Here is a 21,295-nt window from a genome sequence, read left to right on the forward strand (position 1 = left end):
TTCTAAAAAAGGTATTAAATCTGATTGCATTGATAACCACTGATTATAAATAAAAGGTTCAATAGAAACTAGTAGTAATAACAGAATATGATTCTCTGTTGAAATAGTTCAGTGGGATATCTCTGTTAAGAAATTCCCTATAGTATAGGAAAATTTCACTAGTCATAGCCTGTGTAGGTAGCCTGGCCATTTTTAGTATGGGACATAGGAAATCAATATGGAAGCTGTCCTTATCAACAAGTACTTCCTAATAAGCATATTGCTTAACATTCTCATTTATTCACCACAACAACCTCATTTAGGTAATTGATATTATCCTTATTTCTCAGAGTAAAATGTGACGTTGTTTAAGGAATTTGCTCAGGATCACACAGCTACTAAAAAAAAGCAGGCTAACTGAATTCCAGAACATAGGCTTTTTAACGGCCACATCAGAGTCTAGCCCATGCCAGTTTGGGCTTGTGGAAGACAGTCTTCTGGGTCATGACATGAGAATTGGGTACAGTTAGCCTCTGCTTTGTCCTGCAAGAAGGGATCCAGTATTTAAGGATATCTTGGGCCTTTTTTTTTTTTTTTTTTTTAATTTAAGGACTATTTACTTAATTGGTCATCAGATTTAACTTTGCAAGGTTCATAAAGCTATCTGGATCTAAGTGTTAATTTCTTTCAGATTTATAACAGTAATTTTGCCAAACACCCATCTGGGGATTACTTATTTGTTTATCGGTTTTTTATGATTTTATTGTGAGAGCATGACTAAGTAAGACATCCTAGAATAGATTTTTGTAGAAAAATTTTACTCAAGAAAAGAAATAAAGACACTTTAAGGATATGCTAACTGCTAGGTTTCTCAGGGGTTTTCCAGCATTCCCAAAGATCTGTAGCATTAACAGTGGTGAGGCTTCATTTATCTTTTTTGTTTCTCTTTCCAAAATAAAGTGGGCTTGATATAATATATCATTGCTATAAGTAGTAAGTTACTTTTTAGAATCAAGCCCTGTAGATCATGAAAATTAACATTTAAGAAATATGTCAAGCTTTTTAAGTGTAATCTTTGTATTCTAGAGGAAAATTTTATTCTCTGTTTAAATGCTTAGGCATTATAAGTCTTTTAAAACAATGGCTTGAGTACCTTTGTGGCACTTCAAGGGTGGTAGCTGCCAGCTACATAATGGGTTGATTATTCTAGATTTAAAATGATTACTGTGTCCTTATGCCTAGCTAATCTCTTTTTTTCTGAATTTGGTTTATTTAAAGTTGAAGTTTGCTGCTAAAGATGGCAGATCCGGACGTCCTCACCGAGGTTCCCGCAGCATTGAAGAGGTTAGCCAAGTATGTGATCCGGGGGTTTTATGGCATTGAGCATGCTTTGGCCTTGGACATCTTGATCCGGAACCCCTGTGTGAAAGAGGAGGATATGCTGGAGCTGCTCAAGTTTGATCGGAAGCAACTTCGATCAGTTTTGAATAATTTAAAGGGAGACAAGTTCATCAAATGCAGAATGAGGGTAGAGACTGCTGCAGATGGGAAAACCACACGCCATAACTACTACTTTATTAATTATCGTACTCTTGTTAATGTGGTAAAATATAAATTGGATCACATGAGAAGGAGGATTGAAACTGATGAGAGAGATTCCACCAACCGGGCTTCCTTCAAATGTCCTGTCTGTAGTAGTACTTTTACAGACTTAGAAGCTAATCAGCTCTTTGATCCCATGACAGGTGAGATTTTTTTCCAATTTATGAATCTTTCAAGTAACTTAAAAAATAAAATATGTATTGTTTTTCTTAAATCGATTCATCTAATTTTTAAACCAATCATGTATATCATTATAAAAGTGAATGGATTAGTGTAAGTCCACACATGGTCATTCTTAGTCTTACTGTCATGTTTGACCATCATATTACTTTTAGAAGCTTTTGAAAGCCTTTCTCATTCACAAGGGAGTGTACCCTCCCACCCATGGCCCTCCTACCTCTGCTCCCATCCCCACCCCTTATTTGCAGCCCCAGCCTGATCTGAAGGGTTGACTTCTCTACCACTTTGAAGCCATTCTGACATGTTTACTTTTAACCTTTTCATTCAACAGTTATTTGAATGCCTACTTGTGCCAGTCACTGCCAGAAAGTTATAATACACTATATTTAAACACTAGTGGAAGTACTTTGTTATTGGTAGTATGTAACTAGCGCATCTAATCTGCCTTTGGAGAAGGCCTCTGAAAGGTTAAGTGACAGCTGAGGACTAAAAGATAAGGGTTAGCCATGTGAAATAAAAGGGACACCTTTTCCAGGTTAACAAGTAGATAGATACTTAGTCTCTTAGCCATTCATTAGTGGAAGATAATTGTCAACATTTGTAATTTGCTTCATTTAATTAAATGCTTCAGTTTTAAGGATTTTTTTATTATCAACACAGGATTGTAAAACATACATTTTCTGAAAGTGCAATATGTCTAATATTAACATGAGAAACTTTAAAGTGCCAGGTTGTATAGTTGTTTTGTCTTGTCATTTGTAAACTGGAAAAGAGACTACAATTTTGCTAATTACTCAGTGGATCAATTTTGTATTATTTTCTAGAGGCAAAAATCTATAGAGAGAGCCAGTGTTGTAAAGTTAGATTGTCCCCTTGTTTAGCAGAATTCGCGTAGGTTTCTTCGTAGTCATATATCTGCCTTTTAAAAAACTATCTGAAAAATGTAATTTAAACGTTCACACATGAAATGTTTTATTGCAAAAAAGGAAAGATTTATGTACGTGTAATTTTCTAATTTTTGTATATGTTATGTATTGTATATTTTACAATTTACAAATATATTTTACAATTATTTTTTAATGGGAAATAATCCCAATCCCAATTAAAATTATTGCCCTAAAGAGCGAGAAATAGCCTATGACATTTCTTATTTATTGTGAAGCGGTCATTTTGGATGAAAGGTAATTTAAAGAATTCACATTTGTATTAAATGTTTAATTTGTCAGAACCTCACTATTTACCTTAAAAGGGCTTAACTAGGAAGAGATCTTGGTTGTAAGAAAATTTTAACCATTCTGAGTAGAAGAATTGCTTGAGTGTGCTATAGAGGAGTGTTGTAGAATGTATCTGGAACTCTTTCAGAATAGACTAGAAAAGTCTTGTCATTTTTGCCATTCACTCTAACAGATTTCTTAAAGGAGCTCTGGGTTTTGGTTTTGTGATTCTCCGCAGATGTTGGTGTTACAGTGGTTGTCTTCGTCACTCTTGACTACGTGGAAGGTGTAATCCAGTCCCTCAGAGAGGGTAATCTAAAGTAATGTGCTTCTATTACATTTATTCATTTGATTCTTATTTCATGAGACTTTCTAAAGGGAAATATTTCCACTACTTATATATCAGTATTTAGGAGATTGATCCAAGATGCTCTTTGTATTTTACCCAGGGTTAGTATCTGAATGAAACTAGTTGTCATCAACAGTTGGCCTGTGTAGGAGGTGGCCTAATGCAAAATAAAGTCAAGATTATTTGAATCGAGGTTTTTGAATCACTGATCAGCCAACACTAATAGTCAACTTAATTGTCATTTCTGTCCATACAGTGAAGCCTATGGTATCATGATTGAAAATTCTTAGTCATTGGGAAATCTTGTTCTAAGAATATACCTGCCTTTTGATTATAATTTGGCTTTTCATTTGGACTTTTCCTTTAAGGAGAGAATGTGCTGATTGGGTGATATTAAGCCTCAGTCTGTGTGTCAGTTCTGGTGTTTTGTGTTTTCACTATTAGTACCTTGACACCATCCCTTGGTTATACATTCCCTTTAGAAATCTTGGTCTTTTTCTCTCTGCTTCCTTACTCTGTTTTATTCATGCCTTCCCTTGCCATTTTAAAGAAGATGGGAAATAAACATTTGGTATGTGTATCAGAAGAGAAGGAGGGAACTTTTTCTGCTGTAATATTTATGCTCTCTCTAAATTGATAGAATTATAGTTTTCATTCTAAGCCTAGTCTTGTACAAAGCTATTCTACTTCCTGCTTGTTATTGGAGATTGATGATATTTCTGACGAATGATGGGGGCATCTGATGGGCATCTATCTCCATTTCCATCTCAACAATTATTAGGTTGTACAGCGGTTTATATTAGTAATTACAGACCATTCAGGAATTAGATTTGAAGCTTTACTGTTTACCTCATAAAAAAGTTTTTAATTCAAGTGTATGGGCAGCTTTCTGCCACTTGACAAAGGGTAATGACTTTTAGATGAGTGTCCAGAAATTCTGGGCTCAGGAAATCCTGAGTTCAGGAAGCATTGTTTTATTAGTGTTAATTGACAGAAGCCAATGATCTTTCTACTTCAGTTTGTAGCTTTTCCCTACCCCATCTCTTTTTTTCCCTAAAGAGTGTGGGTTCTTTCTATACTTTCCATATAGATTTTGCCATTGCTGTTCTTGGGTTGAACTCTCTCCAAATGTTTGATGCTTGCTATGTGTGAGATAATATAAAATAAATACTGGTCTCTGCCCCTAGTTCCTTGCACAGAGCTCCTAAAACTCTTGTAGTTTCCTAAATGATAAGAGCACTCATAACCTCTTTTTTTCTGATATTTGATCTTTGACCCCTGGCTTCTGAAACCCTTATAATTTTCTGGGTAATAAGAGTGTCTTCTGTTTTAATAAGGTCACTCTTGGTGGTTTCCTGGATGACTCCAGAAGGACTAAGCCAAGACCAAGCTTAGAATTTTCAACCCCACCTCCTATTCTCTTGAGAAGGGAGAAGGGCTGAAGGTGGAGTTAATGAGTGATCATGCCTATTTGAGGAAGCTTCCATAAAAATCCCAATGGTATGGGATTTGGGGAGCTTTTGGGTTGGTGAACATGTGGAGGTGCAGGGAGAGCCGTACACTTGGAGAGGACATGGAAGCCCTGGCTCCTTCCTATATAGTTGGCCCTACACATCTCTTCCACTTGGATATTCGTCTGTATCCTTTATCATATCCTTTAATAAACTGGTAAACATAAGTATATTCCTGAGGTCTGTGAGCTGCTCTAGCAAATTAGCTGAATCCAAGGAGGAGGTCGTTGGAACCTCCCATCTATAGCTTGTTGGTCAGAACCATCCATGCTTGTGACTGGCATCTGAATTTGCAGGAGGAGGGGCAGTCTTGTGGGACTAAGCCCTCAACCTGTGGGGTCTGATGCTATCTCCAGGTAGTCATAATTGAGTTGAACGTTAGGACACCCAGCTGGTGTCACAGGCAGTTGCCGGGGGTAAAATCTCCACACATTTGGTGGTCAGAAGTATCAGAAGTGAAGTGCTATGTGTGACTAGTAAGGGAGACACACTGGGAAGAAACACACACTAGGGAAAAACTGGGCTTTTCCCTACATAGAAAAAAGACTGAGGTTTTTCTCTTACAGTATGTGTAGATACTTTAGTTAATTAGGATGGAATGGCTGAGTCCTGGCTCACTAGTCCCTGGTTTCAGAAACTTAATCAGGCAAAACCTATTTTAGTGAAATATGGGAGTTTTATGTAAACAAAACAGACCACATGACATGCAATTTCTCAAATCAGCAAAATACCATCTTGTGGTCCATAAATGCATGGTTTAGCAAGCTTTGTGACCATGTAGGTAGACTTAGTATTTCTGTTTCTACTTTGGTAGTCTTAACTATGGGTGATTCAGTTAATGGCACTTCTAAGTTAAATGCAGCAGCATGCTTCCCCAAAAGGAAGGGGAAGATCGTACTCTCTTTTTAGATGTCAAGATTAGATGATATGGAAATAGCTTTATATTTTTCATTTTTAATTTAAAGATTATGCAGCCATAATGCCAGAGAAAATTTTGAAGAGAAAAAAAATTACCCACAGAACCACTGTCCTTTTGCATATTACCTGTAATTGCAGTCATAGCCAAAAATAGTTTGTGATCTCTTGGTTCCTTAATGTACCAAACTCTCCTGCTTTTATCTAGTGTTCAAAGTATGTTTTAATAGGTGTGATTTTTTTTCTCCCCTAGTTTTCCTTTCTATCCCTTTTGGGCACTTTGATTTTATCTATATTTTGTCGGTATCGATATGATGCTTTGAACACTTCTGTGTGTATAGCATTTTATTCCTGCTTAAGTTTTTCCTTAAGAAGAATTCTCAGCAGTGGGAATAGTGGGTGAAAGAACATAGTTTTATACTTCTTTAAAGGCATATATGACACTATAGTTTTATCCAGGGCTGTGGGGGAGATAAATTGTTAGGTGTTTGAATTAGAAATAGTTTGGGAGCCCCTCTTACTGAATTTACCTAGAGACCCAAGAATCCCATTTTATTTTATTTTATCTTATTTTAATTTTAGTATTTTATTTTAGATTTTATTTATTTATTAGAGAGAGTGAGCTCACAAGCAGGGGGAGCAGCAGGCAGAGGGAGAGGGAAAAGCAGCCTCCCCACAGAGTGGGGGGAGCCTGATGGGGGCCTCCATCCCTAGGACCCTGGCAGGGATCATGACCTAAGCTGAAGGCAGACGCTTAACCAACTGAGCCACCCAGGCATCCCTGAGAATCCCATTTTATTTTATTTATTTTTTTAAATTTTATTTTACTATGTTATGTGAGTCACCATACATTACATCATTAGTTTTTGATGTAGTGTTCCATGATTCATTGTTTGCGTATACGTGCCCTCCTTAATACCCATCACCGGGCTAACCCATGCCCCCACCCTCAGTTTGTTTCTCAGAGTCCATAGTCTCTCATGGTTGTCTCCCCCTTCGATTTCCACCCCCTTCATTTTTCCCTAACGTTTTCCCTATTTTTTTTTTAACATATAATGTATTATTTGTTTCAGAGGTACAGGTCTGTGATTCATCAGTCTTACACAATTCACAGTGCTCACCATAGCACATACCCTCCCCAGTGTTCATCACCCAGCCACCGCATCCCTCCCACCCCCCACCACTCCAACAACCCTCAGTTTGTTTCCTGAGATTAAGGATTCCTCATATCAGTGAGATCATATGATACTTGTCTTTCTCTGATTGACTTATTTCGCTTAGCATAATACCCTCTAGTTCCATCCATGTCGTTGCAAATGTCAAGATGTCATTTTTTTATGGCTGCATATCCACTCATCTGTTAATGGACATCTTGGCTCTTTCCATAGTTCGGCTGCTATAAACATTGGGGTGCACATACCCCTTTGGATTGCTGCATTTGTATCTTTGGGGTAAATATCCAGTAGTGCAATTGCTGGGTCGTAGGGTAGCTCTATTTTCAACTTTTTGAGGAACCTCCACACTGTTTTCCACAGTGGCTGCACCAACTTGCATTCCCACCAACAGTGTAGGACGGTTCCCCTTTCTCCGCATCCCCGCCAACATCTGTTGTTTTCTGACTTGTTAATTAAAGCCATTCTGACTGGTGTGAGGTGGTATCTCATTGAGGTTTTGATTTGGATTTCCCTGATGCCGAGTGATACTGAGCACTTTTCATGTGTCTGTTGGCCATTTGGATGTCTTCTTTGGAAAAATGTCTGTTTCATGTCTTCTGCCCATTTCTTGATTGGATTATTTGTTCTTTGGGTGTTGTTTGATAAGTTCCTTATAGATTTTGGATACTAGCCCTTTATCTGATATGTCATTTGCAAATATCTTCTCCCATTCTGTCAGTTGTCTTTTGGTTTTGTTGACTGTTTCCTTTGCTATGCAAAAGCTTATTATCTTGATGAAGTCTCAATAGTTCATTTTTGCCCTTGCTTCCCTTGCCTTTGGCGATGTTTCTAGGAAGAAGTTGCTGCAGCTGAGGCCTGTGTTCTCCTCTAGGATTTTGGTGGATTCCTGTCTCACATTTAGGTCTTTCATCCATTTCGAGTCTATTTTTGTGTGTGGTATAAGGAAATGGTCCAGTTTCATTCTTCTGCATGTGGCTTTCTAGTTTTCCCAACACCATTTGTTGAAGAGACTGTCTTTTTTCCATTGGACATTCTTTCCTGCTTTGTCGAAGATTAGTTGACCATAGAGTTGAGGGTCCATTTCTGGGCTCTCCATTCTGTTCCCTTGATCTGTGTGTCGGTTTTTGTGCCAGTACCATACTGTCTTGATGATGACAGCTTTATAATAGAGCTTGAAGTCTGGAATTGTGATGCCGCCAGCTTTGCTTTTCTTTTTCAACATTCCTCTGGCTAATCGGGGTCTTTTTTGGTTCCATACAAATTTTAGGATTATTTGTTCCATTTCTTTGAAAAAAGTGGATGGTATTTTGATAGGGATTGCATTAAATGTGTAGATTGGTCTAGGTAGCATTGACATTTTCACAATATTTGTTCTTCCAATCCATGAGCATGGAACGTTTTTCCATTTCTTTGTGTCTTCCTCAATTTCTTTCATGAGTATTTTATAGTTTTCTGAGTACAGATTCTTTGCCTTTTTGGTTAGATTTATTTCTAGGTATTGTATGGTTTTGGGTGCAATTGTAAATGGGATCGACTCCTTAATTTCTCTGTCTTCTGTCATGTTGTTGGTGTATAGAAATGCAGCTGATTTCTGTGCATTGATTTTATATCCTGCCACTTTACTGAATTCCTGTATGAGTTCTAGCAGTTTTGGGGTGGAGTCTTTTGGGTTTTCCACATAAAGTATCATATCATCTGCAAAGAGTGAGAATTTGACTTGTTTGTTGATTCAGATGCCTTTTATTTCTTTTTGTTGTCTGATTGCTGTGGACATACTGCTAGGACTTCTAGTACTATGTTGAATAGCAGTGGTGATAGTGAGAATCCTATTTTAAATAAACTTTTAAATAAGTTAAATTAAAAAAAATTTATAGCTATGTATTTAATAAGATCTTAGGAATAGGAATTTAGAGATTATTTTATCTAATTCAACTCATCAAATGATGTCTGGGTTGGTACACTTAACACATGCCTGTGTTTTGCTCTAGGGCTTGGGGGATCCTACAAAGTAATAAATCTAGGGCTATATAGATTTCTAGGGTGTTTATGACTGAACATTAGGAAAGAATATTCAGCTTGTTTTCTTTGGCTCCATGGAAAAGACTTAGAGAGAGATTTTAGGATTAGTATAAAAGAAATCTTTAATAACTAACTGCAAAAAAAAATAAGTGCCTAATAAATAACTCTTAAAAATAGCCACAGTGTTGTAACTCTTCCACTGGTTAGTTCTGAGTCACTTGGAATATTCAAGTAAACTCCATATTTACTTGGGATATTCATATATAAATTTGGGGTTAAATCATGAGTCCTTTCTTGCCTTGTGACTGCAGGTGAAGCTTTTTGGTTTCTGAGCAGATCAGTTTCTTGATCCGCATATCATGAAAATTCCTCAGTTTCCTTAACCTGATATTTTTAAACTGTTAGGGTCCTGTGTTTGTGAGACTTTTAAAGACTTGTTAATAATATTTACATTCATACATCAGGCTACTTTTTCCTGTCTTCATCTCTTTCTGCTTAAGACAGGAGATGTCTCATAAGCAGTATTTTGAATTCCTGAAATGCTAACAACACAACCACACACACACAAATCTTTCTAGGATTATTTTGCTCATTTGCTGATTTGGAATCTTGCCCACGATGGCTTCATTAGAAAATCATACTGGAAAGCTCAGAGGTGTGGTTATGTTTTGGGGGGGGAGGTGATTATTAGAATAAATTAAAAAGTTATGGAAAGATAGTAAGGGACGAGTGCCTTCCCGATTTTACCCTTTTCACCTCTCTAAAACCTTTAGGTCTGATTTTTTAAAAAATTTTGTTGCTTTGATCTTGAGGATGAGGGCCTTTTTTTAAATAAAATTTTTTTTGTGTTTAATCCTTTTTGTATTTTGATGCTGATTACATAGAGGCTAATTTGTGAAGAGTTGCTTTTTAGTTTGATTCTGGCATACAATATTCTGTTGATTATTGTCTTTCAAATAGTCATATCAAAGACACAGGTTTTTTGCTTGCTCACTGCATGTTGAAATGGATTCAACTTAGGCCTAATTTAGAGAATTTATTGTAAGCTTTAGTATTTACGTAAGTACCATACTTCAATTTGTTGTTTTCCCTCCCAGGCATAGTACATTTCCCCCCCCTTTATAGTGAGTTCCAGAATCTGGGAATGTTGTATGATTATACCAAATCCAGATGTGTCCAATTAAGGGAGGACAGAAGCCAATTTCATTGATAAGTTGAGTTTTAGAGTATGAGGTTTTACTATGTACATCACAAATACATTTGAGATCTTCTGAATTGAAAAAGTTCATTAAAGCTGCTTTTTTTTCTTTGCATGCAATCAGATGAGTATTTTACAGTGTTACGTGTTCTACAGTGAATTGTTAAAGGATAGTTTTTCAAGTACCTTTTTATTATAGTGAAATAATTATAGGAAATATATAACTATGTTCTTGTCATGTCTGTTGATATTTTATAGTAACAATTCCTTTTTCCATACATTTCCTCTTGCCCACTTAAACTGAAGAAATTTGCTGTATGAAATATAGTTTGGAAATTAGAATAAAAGGTGACTTTTGAGACTAGCATTTTAATATATATGCCCCTGAATATTTTGAGTTATAAAAGTTATAACAAAGGACATGAGGATGCTTTCAAAGAATAGTGTAAGAATGACTGTGTGACTTCTGCATATTAGTTAAGAGGGAGTTGAGTGCTTTTGGAGGATTCACAATAACATTTTTCTTTCTGCTAAAAATACATAACTGATATACTAATGTAAATGTATTAAGGACTCAAATAGTAGAAAAATATGTAAAATAAAATGGCAAACCTAGTTTTTCTACTCTGTGCTCTCCCACTCAACCTAGTCCCCATTCTCACTGCCTTTCATTGTGTTAACAACTGTTGTTTTGTGGTTATCCTTCCAGTTCTTCTACCTTACATCCTCAACCCCACCTCACTACCCCCAAGCCCTTTTGAAGTCTAAGAAAGCAAAGTGATTCATAATTAAATATGTTGTTGCTCTATCAGCTTTATATATTAAATCTTGGTCAATTCTGTTAGTATTGTCAGGGTTTTTTAGGGTACTTATTACAGTTGAGCCCTTTTGCATAATCAGTGTGTTCAGTGGACATGTCATTTTTAGAAGTTTTGTTTTGTTTTGTTTCTTTAAGCAATAGTTACAAGACAGTAAAGTGACGGTGTATTAGGATTCCAGAGTCTTAACTTCTAGTCTTGGGTTATGTCAGTAGTTATCACCTTGGGTGAATCCTGTAATCATTCTAGGCCTTTTTTTTAGCATGTGTAAAACGATAAGTTCAGTCTGTTCTATACCATATATGGTTTCTCTCAACTCTAATTTCAGAGCACCCTTTGTTTTGGGGAATAGTTGGTATTTTAGGCTAGGGTTTTTATCACTGCTTTTAGAGGATGATGTTAGTCATTTTGGGTTAATTTGAAAGCCTTGGTTAGGAATTGAAACTCTTGGTTATAGTAGTGCTAATGTAGAGAATATGCTCTATTTAATTAGGCCATCTTCAGAAACACTTTGTGACACAATGGAGAATAATATTTACAATTTTTTGTCAGTTTTATTTTCCCAAGCTTCCAGTTCACTCTCTTTCCCCATGTATACCTAATGCATAAAATATTCAGTGGGAAGGGAAGCAATGTCCAAATACGCTTCCTAAGGTATTATATATGGTGGTTGGATTTATACAGTGTGGTAAAATTAATCCCATATGTTAGTGATATGTCTTGAAGTTTTATAGTTTCCTTTTTATCTCTCTAAAATCCTAGGAGTTCTAGTCCTAGTTACTTGGTTTTAACATGGAACTGTTAATCGTCTTTTGTTTTATTTTGTTATTCCTGGAAGTTTTTGAGTGAGGGGAGTTTATTCAGTTTTTTCACCGGATTGTCCGGAAAAGTTATCTTAGCCATTATCTCTTGCTTAGATTTTGCACTATTCTCTTAGCGTGTGTGTCTCCTTGCTTTCACTCTTGCTGCCCATATGGACTATTTGTCACAGTAGCCAGTGACCCTTCTGAAAAGCACATCAGGCTCTATCACTCTTTTGTTCAAAACCCTCCAAAGGCCTCTCCCATCATTCAGAAAAGTCAAAGTCCTTAACAGAACCTAGAAGCTCTTTTATCTGCCCCTCAACTCACCCCCCAATTTTGGAGACTTTATTTCTATCTCTCTCTCTCGTGTTCACTCCACAACTTTTGTACTGGCCATCTTAGTTGTGCCTTGCCCGCACCAGGCATACCTTCACTTTACTTGCCTTTTTACATGCCGTGTCCTCTTGCCAAATATCTGCTTGACTGGCTGACTCCATTACATCTTTCAGGTCTCTTCTCACTTGCTTTATCAGAGGGGCCTTCCTTAAGTTTCCTGGGCAATAGAGCATACCCCTTTCCATTGAGCCCCTTTTTCTTTACTCTCTTTTCCTGCTTTTTCTTTATTATACTTATCAACACCTGAGGTTATTTTTTGTCTTGACTAATTCCCACTAGAATATGAGCTCTACAAAAACAGCTCAGAAGATCATGGGCTAGACTTAGAAGGTGGGAAATCTTAGGACATCAATCCCACTGTGCTAGGGTGAGGGCTCTGTGGCAGCAGACCATTGCTTTTCCGTTTCCTTAGCTAGCCTTGAGGATTTGGGCTGCAGCATGACTCTGGCTTCAATACTGCAGCACCATATCAAAGCAATTGGGTGTATTTTGATTTTTTATTTCCCTTGGTGGGAAAATGACTGAATAATATTCCCGTTGCAATTAATACTCTTGGCAAATCTTTGACAGTGAATTCTGGGCATTAGCTGGTGACCTATTCATTGCATGTACTGGAGTGAAGAGGGAAAAAATAAAATTTAAAATAATGTCTAATTGTTTAGGGAGTTGACTCATATCTTCTGCCCTTTTCCTCAATTATGATAAATTTCCAAAACATTTTCCTTTTTTCAAACTAAGGAAGATAAACATTTTTTTTCACTTTGGTTTTATTTATATTTACTGTTCCTTGACTGAATACTCAGATAATTAAAATAAGTGTGATGTTTGCTAAAATGAATAATATGTTGGAAACAGTGAAGTGGAAGACTTTGGACAGCATAATAAATTTTCTCCTTCTGTGTTGAGCAAAAGAAAAACGTTTGAATTTTGTTGAACTTTGCTGTTTTTTTCTTTTGTTCCCAGCCCTTGTCTCCCCTTCCAACCCCATTCCCCTGCCCTCAATTCATTTTTGTTTTTGTTTTTACATTTTTTTATTTTGGGAGAAAGTTAACATTGTATGAACCACCTCTCTCCCCTCTTCCTTCCTCCTCCCCACTCTCATGCCCACAATTATGTCTCTATTTCTTTTCTCATTTTGGAGTGATAACTTAACTTTATTAGAAGAGTCCTGAGTCATAGAATTGGGGCATTTTCATATACTACTGAAAAGACAACCCTAAAATATAGTTTGAAATCTCTATTTGTAAAAGATCTTTTTTCTTCCTACTTTCAATAACTACTAGTTGTCTACAACTAATACAACATGTATTTTGATCCTCCGGTGAACCTGATGCTTTAAGACTCAGCTGAGCAAATGCTGGGCCTGTGATAGGCACTTAATGCTTGTTAAATAAATTCTTTGTTACAAATCCTCTCTCTTTCTGTTTTATATTTTAAGAAATTAGAACCTATGTATATACATGGGGGAAGTTTGCTAAATTGTAGCTGGCAGGGACAACAGGTTGGGAAAGGAATGTGTAACTCAGGATGGTGAGGTGCATTTAGTCTTTTGAGTCAGAAAGATTTATATTTGCATCCAAGCTTAGTGATTCTTGTTTTTATGTTATGACCTGGTAAACGTAAAACTCTGAGTCTTTATTCCCTTATATGTTAGCTTTGGATAATACTGTTGGTACAGACTTGGCTGTGATGAACACATGGGAATATTTGTGAATAGCTTTCTTAGTTCTTTTGTAGTTTCTGAGTGTAGATGATCAGTGTTATCATTGGACTCTTTTTCTCCCAATGCCATCATTTGTCCTGCTTTGCCTAAGAGTCTTTGTAGATTCATTTTTCTCCCTGTTGCCACATTCTTAGATCTAGTTTGCATGTTCTCCTTTTTGTGGCTTGCTCACTGTTTTGGTCACTGTTGCCGGTTTTTGCCTTCCTGATCTTGAAAGATGGTACAGAGCTCTGAGTTTCAGCTTGTTTCTTCTCTCATACTTAAGTAGTACATTCTATGCACACTACATAGTACAGAGTGGTCCAGTTACAAGAAGAGTTGGGATGTTTATCATTGATTATTTAACAGCGGCTCTCCACCAGGAGTTTGTGTTAAAATTCCTTGTGGAGCTTTCAAAATTTACATTCCTGAGCCCCACTCCAGACCTATTGAATCAGCATCTCTGGGGTGGAGCCTAGGTATTATTTAAAAATTCCACTAGTGATTTTTATGTTAACACTCAGTGAAGAAAAACTGGCTTGTTGGAAGACTGTCTCAAGCCACAAAGGCAGATCAATATTTACAAATGTTAGTTTTGATGGCCTCATGTTCTTTCCCAAAATCTTTCAATCACTTTCCTTTTACTCAAGAATAAAGTCAAAATGAAGCTTTGTGTTCAAGACTCACCATGACTATCCTAGTTTATCCTGTTAATTACCATTTTTGAAAATTCTATTCCTACTACACCAAAACTGCAGTTAAGCATTATTTTCAACTACCTATTTCTCTTATGATGGTCTAGAATGTCGTATTCTCTTCCCCCTCTCCTTGATATTTGTAACAATTGCTTTTCTTCTGAATTCTACTTCAAAAGGCACACCTTCCATTGTGCTCTCAGCTAGAAGTCATATTCCTTCTTGGAACTCCTGAACACTTATGTACTTTATTTTTGCACTGATCTCAGATGTTTATCTTTTGATACCTTTCGTCTCTACTAAACTTTAAGCTTCCTGATGATAGATTTTGTGTCTATGCGTGTTCTACCACCACCTACTCAGTAGAAGGGTACTTAGTACATAGTATGTGCTAAGTCACCCCCCACCCCCTCCACTGCCACCTCTTATTTTGAGAAAACTGATTTACATTTTTTAACTTCCTTTTTTTTTTTTTTTCCCCAGGGAGGGTGGGAGAATCCTAAGCAGGCTCCACACCCAGCACAGAGCCCAATGCTGGGCTCGATTTCACAACCCTGAGATCATGACCTGAGCCAAAATCAAGAGTCAGACGCTTAACTGAGCCACCCAGGCACCCTAAGCTAATTTTCATTTTTTAATGTTCACTGAAACTTATAGAAAATGCTCTGGTTTATTAAGGTAGTCTGAAGTCTTTTTCCATAAAATGTAGGATTTCTTATTTTTCTTCTTGGTTGCCAGACCTGGCTTTTGACAGGATGGTTCTTGTTTACAATTTGTGTTTTTGTGATAAACATAGGACTTAAGATGTCAGGCTATCTTTTCCTCTTATAATGTTACCCAGGCATGATAATTGTTGGGAGACAGTACTTCATGATTTTGTCACATGCTATGAATGTCTTGCAAGCAGAGGTAGTGACTGCCTTTTCTCTGGACTATTCTTTTTCATGGATGTTTCTTTAGTGAGCAAGCCTCAGAAGATATATTGTTTTTCTCCAGAGCACAGGGCAAGTTTGCTTACTGTTCAGTATAATAAAACTAGTCTCCAGAGCATGTTTTCTTAGTGTCCAGTATGGTAAAGACAACGTCACCTTCTAGAGCAAAGGACAGGCATGTTTATGCCCATTATAAAAGAGTTGGGTTCCTTAACTTCAGGGTCCCCTGTAACGTAACCCACTGTGTGTACAGTTGTCACCCAGCCCTCTTTGCGTCACCCAGTGGGAATTGGGGCTCAGAGAACTGGCACAAAAGCTGACACTGGCTACTGCTATTGCCATGAGTAATAAAGTTCTGCATTTCTGACCTAGGAGTCTTATGTCTTCTCCAGCATCCATGAAACTGCCAGGATTACTTGTTAACTTACAAGCAGGATAAAAATCTCAGATCTCCCACAGTTCTTGACAGTAATATAAAAGCCACTCTTCTCAGAACTGCAAAATAGGCCCTGCTGTAAATAACTTGTTAAATCTTAATCTAAATTAAGCTGGGTCTCTGGAAACTTACCTGGACGAGGCTAGAATTCCTTACGACTACATACTATCTTCTCTTTTTTCCCTATTTTGCTTTCCACAAAACCAGATCAATTCAAGTGAAAGGACTGTTATTCTGAGGTTTCCTTCTGTCAAATGATGATGTTAACAGTAATCTCTTTCCCCCGCCTCTCTTTAGCAAAATAAAAGCATTGCTATTTTATATGGAGGAGCTACACTGACAAGCATGTTGATTTGTTTACTTAAAGCTGAAGTTTGGAATGTATGCCGTCTTCAAAAGAGAAATGGGATATTTGAGAGGATTTCTTTTTTCTTTTTTTTTTTAAGTGTTCCGTGATTCATTGTTTGCATATAACACCCAGTGCTCCATTCAGTACGTGCCCTCTTTAATACCCATAACCAGGCTAACCCATCCTCCCACCCCCCTCCCCTCTAGAACCCTCAGTTTGTTTCTCAGAGTCCATAGTCTCTCATGGTTCATCTCCCCCTCTGATTTCGACCCCGTCATTTTTCCCTTCCTGCTTTCTTCTTCTTCTTTTTTTAACGTATAATGTATTATTTCAGAAGTACAGGTCTGTGAGGATTTCTTTTTTAATTTGGTTTTAACATGACAATTTAATGATAAATAACCTAATAAACTAGATAAATAAAATAATATGTGGATGGTGACAAATGTTAAGGGGGGAAAGGGAAGACAGAACAATGCTGAAATTTTAGATATTGTTGGCTAAGGAAGCCTCACCGAGGTGACGTTTGAGTAAAGAACTGAAGTAAGTTAGGAGATGAGCCATTTGACTATCTGAAGGGAAAACATTCTGAGCAGAGAGAATAGTGAAGTAGAGAGGGTGTGCAGGACATGGAGGAGGCTGGGCTGGAATGCTCTGAAGACGGATGTTGAGGGGATTGTAGTGTTACCGTTTGTCCGAGCTGTCTTTCTGTGCCTCACCAGAGCACTTGCTTTTATACTTATCTGCTAGGTACTTCTTCACTTGAGGAAGGGGATTTTTTTCCTTTAAAAATAATTTTGAAAACTACTGAATTAGATAACTGTTCTGCATTATTCTCTAGTTTTCACTGATGGTCTCTATAAGTGCCCATCCGTCTTTCAACAGTGAACCTAAGTCCCACATCAGCGTGGTTTTTTTAATTCAGCAGGTATTTGAACACTGATTTAGACCTTACTTTATATGATATATTTTTTCACTTTCATGTGGATTATATTCTTTATGTTTCTGTTGAAGAGAGGAGGCCGAGGCAGCCTGGAATAGAGAGTAAGAGAGCATACCAACTAAAAACCTCTCTAGCCAAGGTTTCTAATTATCCTTTGTTACTAAATGTAAAAGCTGGTTTTCAATTCTTGCTGACTTTGAAAATTAACACCATACCATTTCCTCCTTGAAACAGCATCCTGTCCTTCTGGTTGTACCATTTATCTCAAGGCTTCCTCTTTCCTTGGGTTTATATCTTGACCACCTGTGCTACTCTTCTTACCTCTTTGGATACTCTGACCTACTTTATAGCCGTAGTTACCGCTATGTTGTTGATTCTGCGGTCAGATTTTCTATCTAAACCCCATTCTTGAGCTCTAAGCGTTTATAATAAATTGGTTTCAAACATAATCCATTTTGATGGCCAGGGATTCAGATATCTAAAGCAACTTTTCATCTTTTCTCTACAAAGCAAAAAGAACTTGTTCTTTATTTTGGTAAATAGTATCCTTGTCTAGTTGGTTAAGCTAGACTATGCTAATGTCCATTAGTTAAAGAACATCAGGTACACACCCATAGGTAAACAAAGTTGGGTTTATTGATGCTTTCTGTAGCAAGGGAAGCCACATGGGGAAACATGGAGTGTCTTGGGAAGACCATGCTTTATAGACTTAGAGAATTTGGGCTTTTGTTAGGTAATTTGGGGAGAATTCAGAGAAGTGGTGGTGGTTTGCTTTGCATTGGGTACTGTCAGGAATGGGGATAATTCTATGATTGGGTGTCTTAATAAATCTTATCTAGGAGATGCGAAGGACAGGGTGAGACTAGGACTGTAATTGGTAAAGAAGCAACAGTCACTCATGGCACCTGGGATTTTTTTGTGATTGCACAGAGACCTTGCTTTTATTGTACTGAGTCAGACTCAGACTCAGGCTTGGTTTTGCCTCACTTCCATCATGGACACAGAAGACTCATCTGATGTTGGTGACCTGTGAGATTCTGTCTGATAGAAAACCTCACAGCCTAGCTATGAGTGCTGGGCCACCTCCTCGCTGTAAGGGGCTGCTTTTCTCTCTTTCTAGCTTATTTGGAATAGATGTAAAAGATCAGGTACCATTTTGGCAGCAGGAAGATGGATGAAGAGTATTTTAGACAGGGTATATGAGCAAAAAATTTACATGATATTGGCTGTTTATGTGTGAGAAGCAGCAGTGAAACTTATTCTACTTGAAATATATCAGGAGGATCTAGTGTTAGGTTGAGGCAGAGATGCCTAGTCTGTTTACTCCTTACCAGGAAAAGAGGGGTTAGAAGGTGTATCAATCTATATGTATCAATCACAATCACATATAGAGGTGTTTTTTTTTTTTTTAAGATTTTATTTGAGAGAGAGAATGTGCGTGAGAGAGCAACGAACAGGGTGAGGGACAGAGGGAGAAGCAGGCTCTCCACCGAGTGGGGAGCCAGATGCGGGGCTTGATCGCAGGACTGCAGGATCATGACCTGAATCGAAGGCAGACGCTTAATTGACTGAGCCACCCAGGCGCCCCACGTATAGAGCTTTTTAAAGCTAAATGTTTGCATGCTTACTGTGTGCCAGGCACTAAGTACGTAGACGATCTCTTTTAATTTAAATTGGGTTAGAAATGAAGGATGCATATCTCTGGCATTGGGAATAAGAACCAAACTGGAGATCCAAGTGGGGCTACTAGTGTAGACTGTTGAGTAATGTTTAAGAGTATGAGTTTCAAGATAATAGTTTGGGTTTGAATCCTGCTCCCTACCCACAATTAGTAGTTGTATGATCTTAAGCAGTTTACTGGTTTAACCCCTTAGAACCTCTGTATTTATACCAACCTCAGAGGGTTGGCAATAACTTAGTAAGTACAAGGTATACAATAGCTGCTATAACTGCTTTTATTGGCTCTGTGACTTTGGAACAGTCACAAAACTCTTCAGAGCCTCAGTTCTGATGTCACTTTACAGGTTTGGTATAAGGATCAAAAAGTGTACATGGACGTATTTTATAAATGGAAAGCACTATACAAATTAAATATTTATGTCTAGGATATTATCTTTCAAGTGTTCGAATTTACTTGACAGGTAAAGGACTGTGATTGGGTTATGATGTTTTGGGGCCAAATTATACAGGGTCTTGAGTATTAGGATGAGAAATTTAGATTTGATGTTGACTTAAGAAATTCAGCTGCCAGGGGGCGCCTGGGTGGCTCTGTCGGTTAAGCGGCTGCCTTCGGCTCAGGTCAGGGTCCCGGGGTCCTGGGATGGAGCCCTGCATCCAGCTCCCTGCTCAGCACGGAGCCTGCTTCTCCCTCCCCCTCTGCCTGCCGCTCTCCCTACTGTGTGCTTTCTCTCTCTCTCTCTCTCAAATGAATAAATACAATCTTTAAAAAAAAAAAGAAAAATAGAAATTCATCTATCAGACAGACTTAGGAGCAGGGGGATGAGAGGACAAAAGTAGTGGCATAGGAAGCGGGTTAGAGAGGGAGAACCTAGGGGTTCAAAGATCGGATTGAGGCAGCTGTTTCAGGCGAAGTAATGGTGGCCTAGATTAGTGAAATGACAGTAGAAGTGAAAAATCTGAGATGTTTCTAAGGAATTACTACAATTCAGGGGCGCCTCTGTGGCTCAGTCCTTAAGTGTCTGCCTTTGGCTCAGGTCATGATCCCAGGGTCCTGGGATCCAGCCCCGCATTGGGCTCCCTGCTCCGCGGGAAGCCTGCTTCTCCCTCTCCCGCTCCCCCTGCTTGTGTTCCCTCTCTCTCGCTGTGTCTCTCTCTGTCAAAAAAAAAAAAAAAATCTTTAAAAAAAATTAAAAAAAGGAATTACTACAATTTAGTTATGAGTTGAGTGTGAGGGATATAGAAGTAAGAACAATAAAGATTTCTTGAACTTTAACTTTGGAAATGAATTGGTTAAATTTGTTTAGATACAAATGGTTAATAAGTTTGGAAAAAATAGCCTTGTGACAATGTACAGGTTGCCTAGAGACTTGGCTTTAGGTATTTGTTTGGCTTTCCTCTTAATGCAGGCCCTAATTTGTAATGTGCAAAAAGCAAGGCAGTTGGAGAAGCGTACAAGTTTCAGTGGTAAGTTGTACAGATTTTGGTTTTAGGTTAAAGTAAGTATAAATATGTTAGAAATATATTTTAACATATTAAACACGAAAAACTTTGCTGTGCTGCAGGTAGAAGTGAAATTACTTTGAAATGCATAAAAAATGATAGATGGACAGATACATGATAAATATTGTAGAATTTCATTGGTGGGCATGTTGATGTTCACTATAAAATTCTTTCAACTTTTCTGCATTTGAAAGTTATAATAATAACATGTTAGAGGACAATAGAGATATGAACTCTGCTAAAAGCTGATCTTGAGAATTTCTCTTGCCTGACCTGAGACTTTTGTTTTCTCTGTAGGAACTTTCCGCTGTACTTTTTGCCATACAGAGGTAGAAGAAGATGAATCAGCAATGCCCAAAAAAGATGCACGCACACTTTTGGCGAGATTTAATGAACAAATTGAGCCCATTTATGCTTTGCTTCGGGAAACAGAGGATGTGAACTTGGCCTATGAAATACTTGAGCCAGAACCCACAGAAATACCAGCCTTGAAACAAAGGTGAGTGTAGACCCTCTGCTCTTACCAAGAACACTTTTAAGCTGGCCCTTGTTTCAACTACCTGTACTTTGGAGAGCAGGAGTTAGTAAGTAATATACCCAGGAGACTAAAGATGGATGTTACATAGATTCTCAATTTTACCACATTTGTCTTATTAACTTGTGCCTGTGATGAAATTTGTTTGTACTGAATGCAGAACAGTGTGGGCCTTGGGCAAAAATCTTTAGTCAAGTTTGATTTCAAGTACTCACTCTGCTTGGACCCACAGCAGATCAGCCAATTGTTAACTAATCCTAAATTGGAAGTGCCTCTTGGGGATATTTGAATTTTCCTAGCCGAGTTCTAAAGGATGAAGTTCTTTAAGGAATATAGCATTTGTTCTTTTTTTTTTTTTTTTTTTTTT

The 21,295-nt window shown here is 37.7% G+C and overlaps 1 protein-coding gene across 3 annotated transcripts in view; it reads left to right on the forward strand.

The window, feature by feature from the left end:
• The window catches only part of GTF2E1 (general transcription factor IIE subunit 1), a 61,546-nt gene that overhangs the window by 3,422 nt on the left and 36,829 nt on the right, over positions 1-21,295 (forward strand). For 2 of the 3 annotated variants that reach the window (XM_073894144.1, XM_025874956.2), the window contains exons 2-3: positions 1,258-1,724; positions 20,691-20,892. In XM_073894144.1, the coding sequence (XP_073750245.1) occupies positions 1,277-1,724; positions 20,691-20,892 (650 nt within the window). In that variant the 5' untranslated portion in view covers positions 1,258-1,276. Of the gene's footprint in view, positions 1-1,257; positions 1,725-3,213; positions 3,286-20,690; positions 20,893-21,295 lie in introns of all 3 variants that reach the window. The other variant, XM_073894139.1, reaches the window with a different exon arrangement.

This window comes from Callorhinus ursinus, unplaced genomic scaffold, assembly GCF_003265705.2.
Source record: "Callorhinus ursinus isolate GAN/ISIS: 27379988/994484 unplaced genomic scaffold, GSC_fseal_2.0 scaffold1, whole genome shotgun sequence".
NCBI lineage: Eukaryota > Metazoa > Chordata > Mammalia > Carnivora > Otariidae > Callorhinus > Callorhinus ursinus.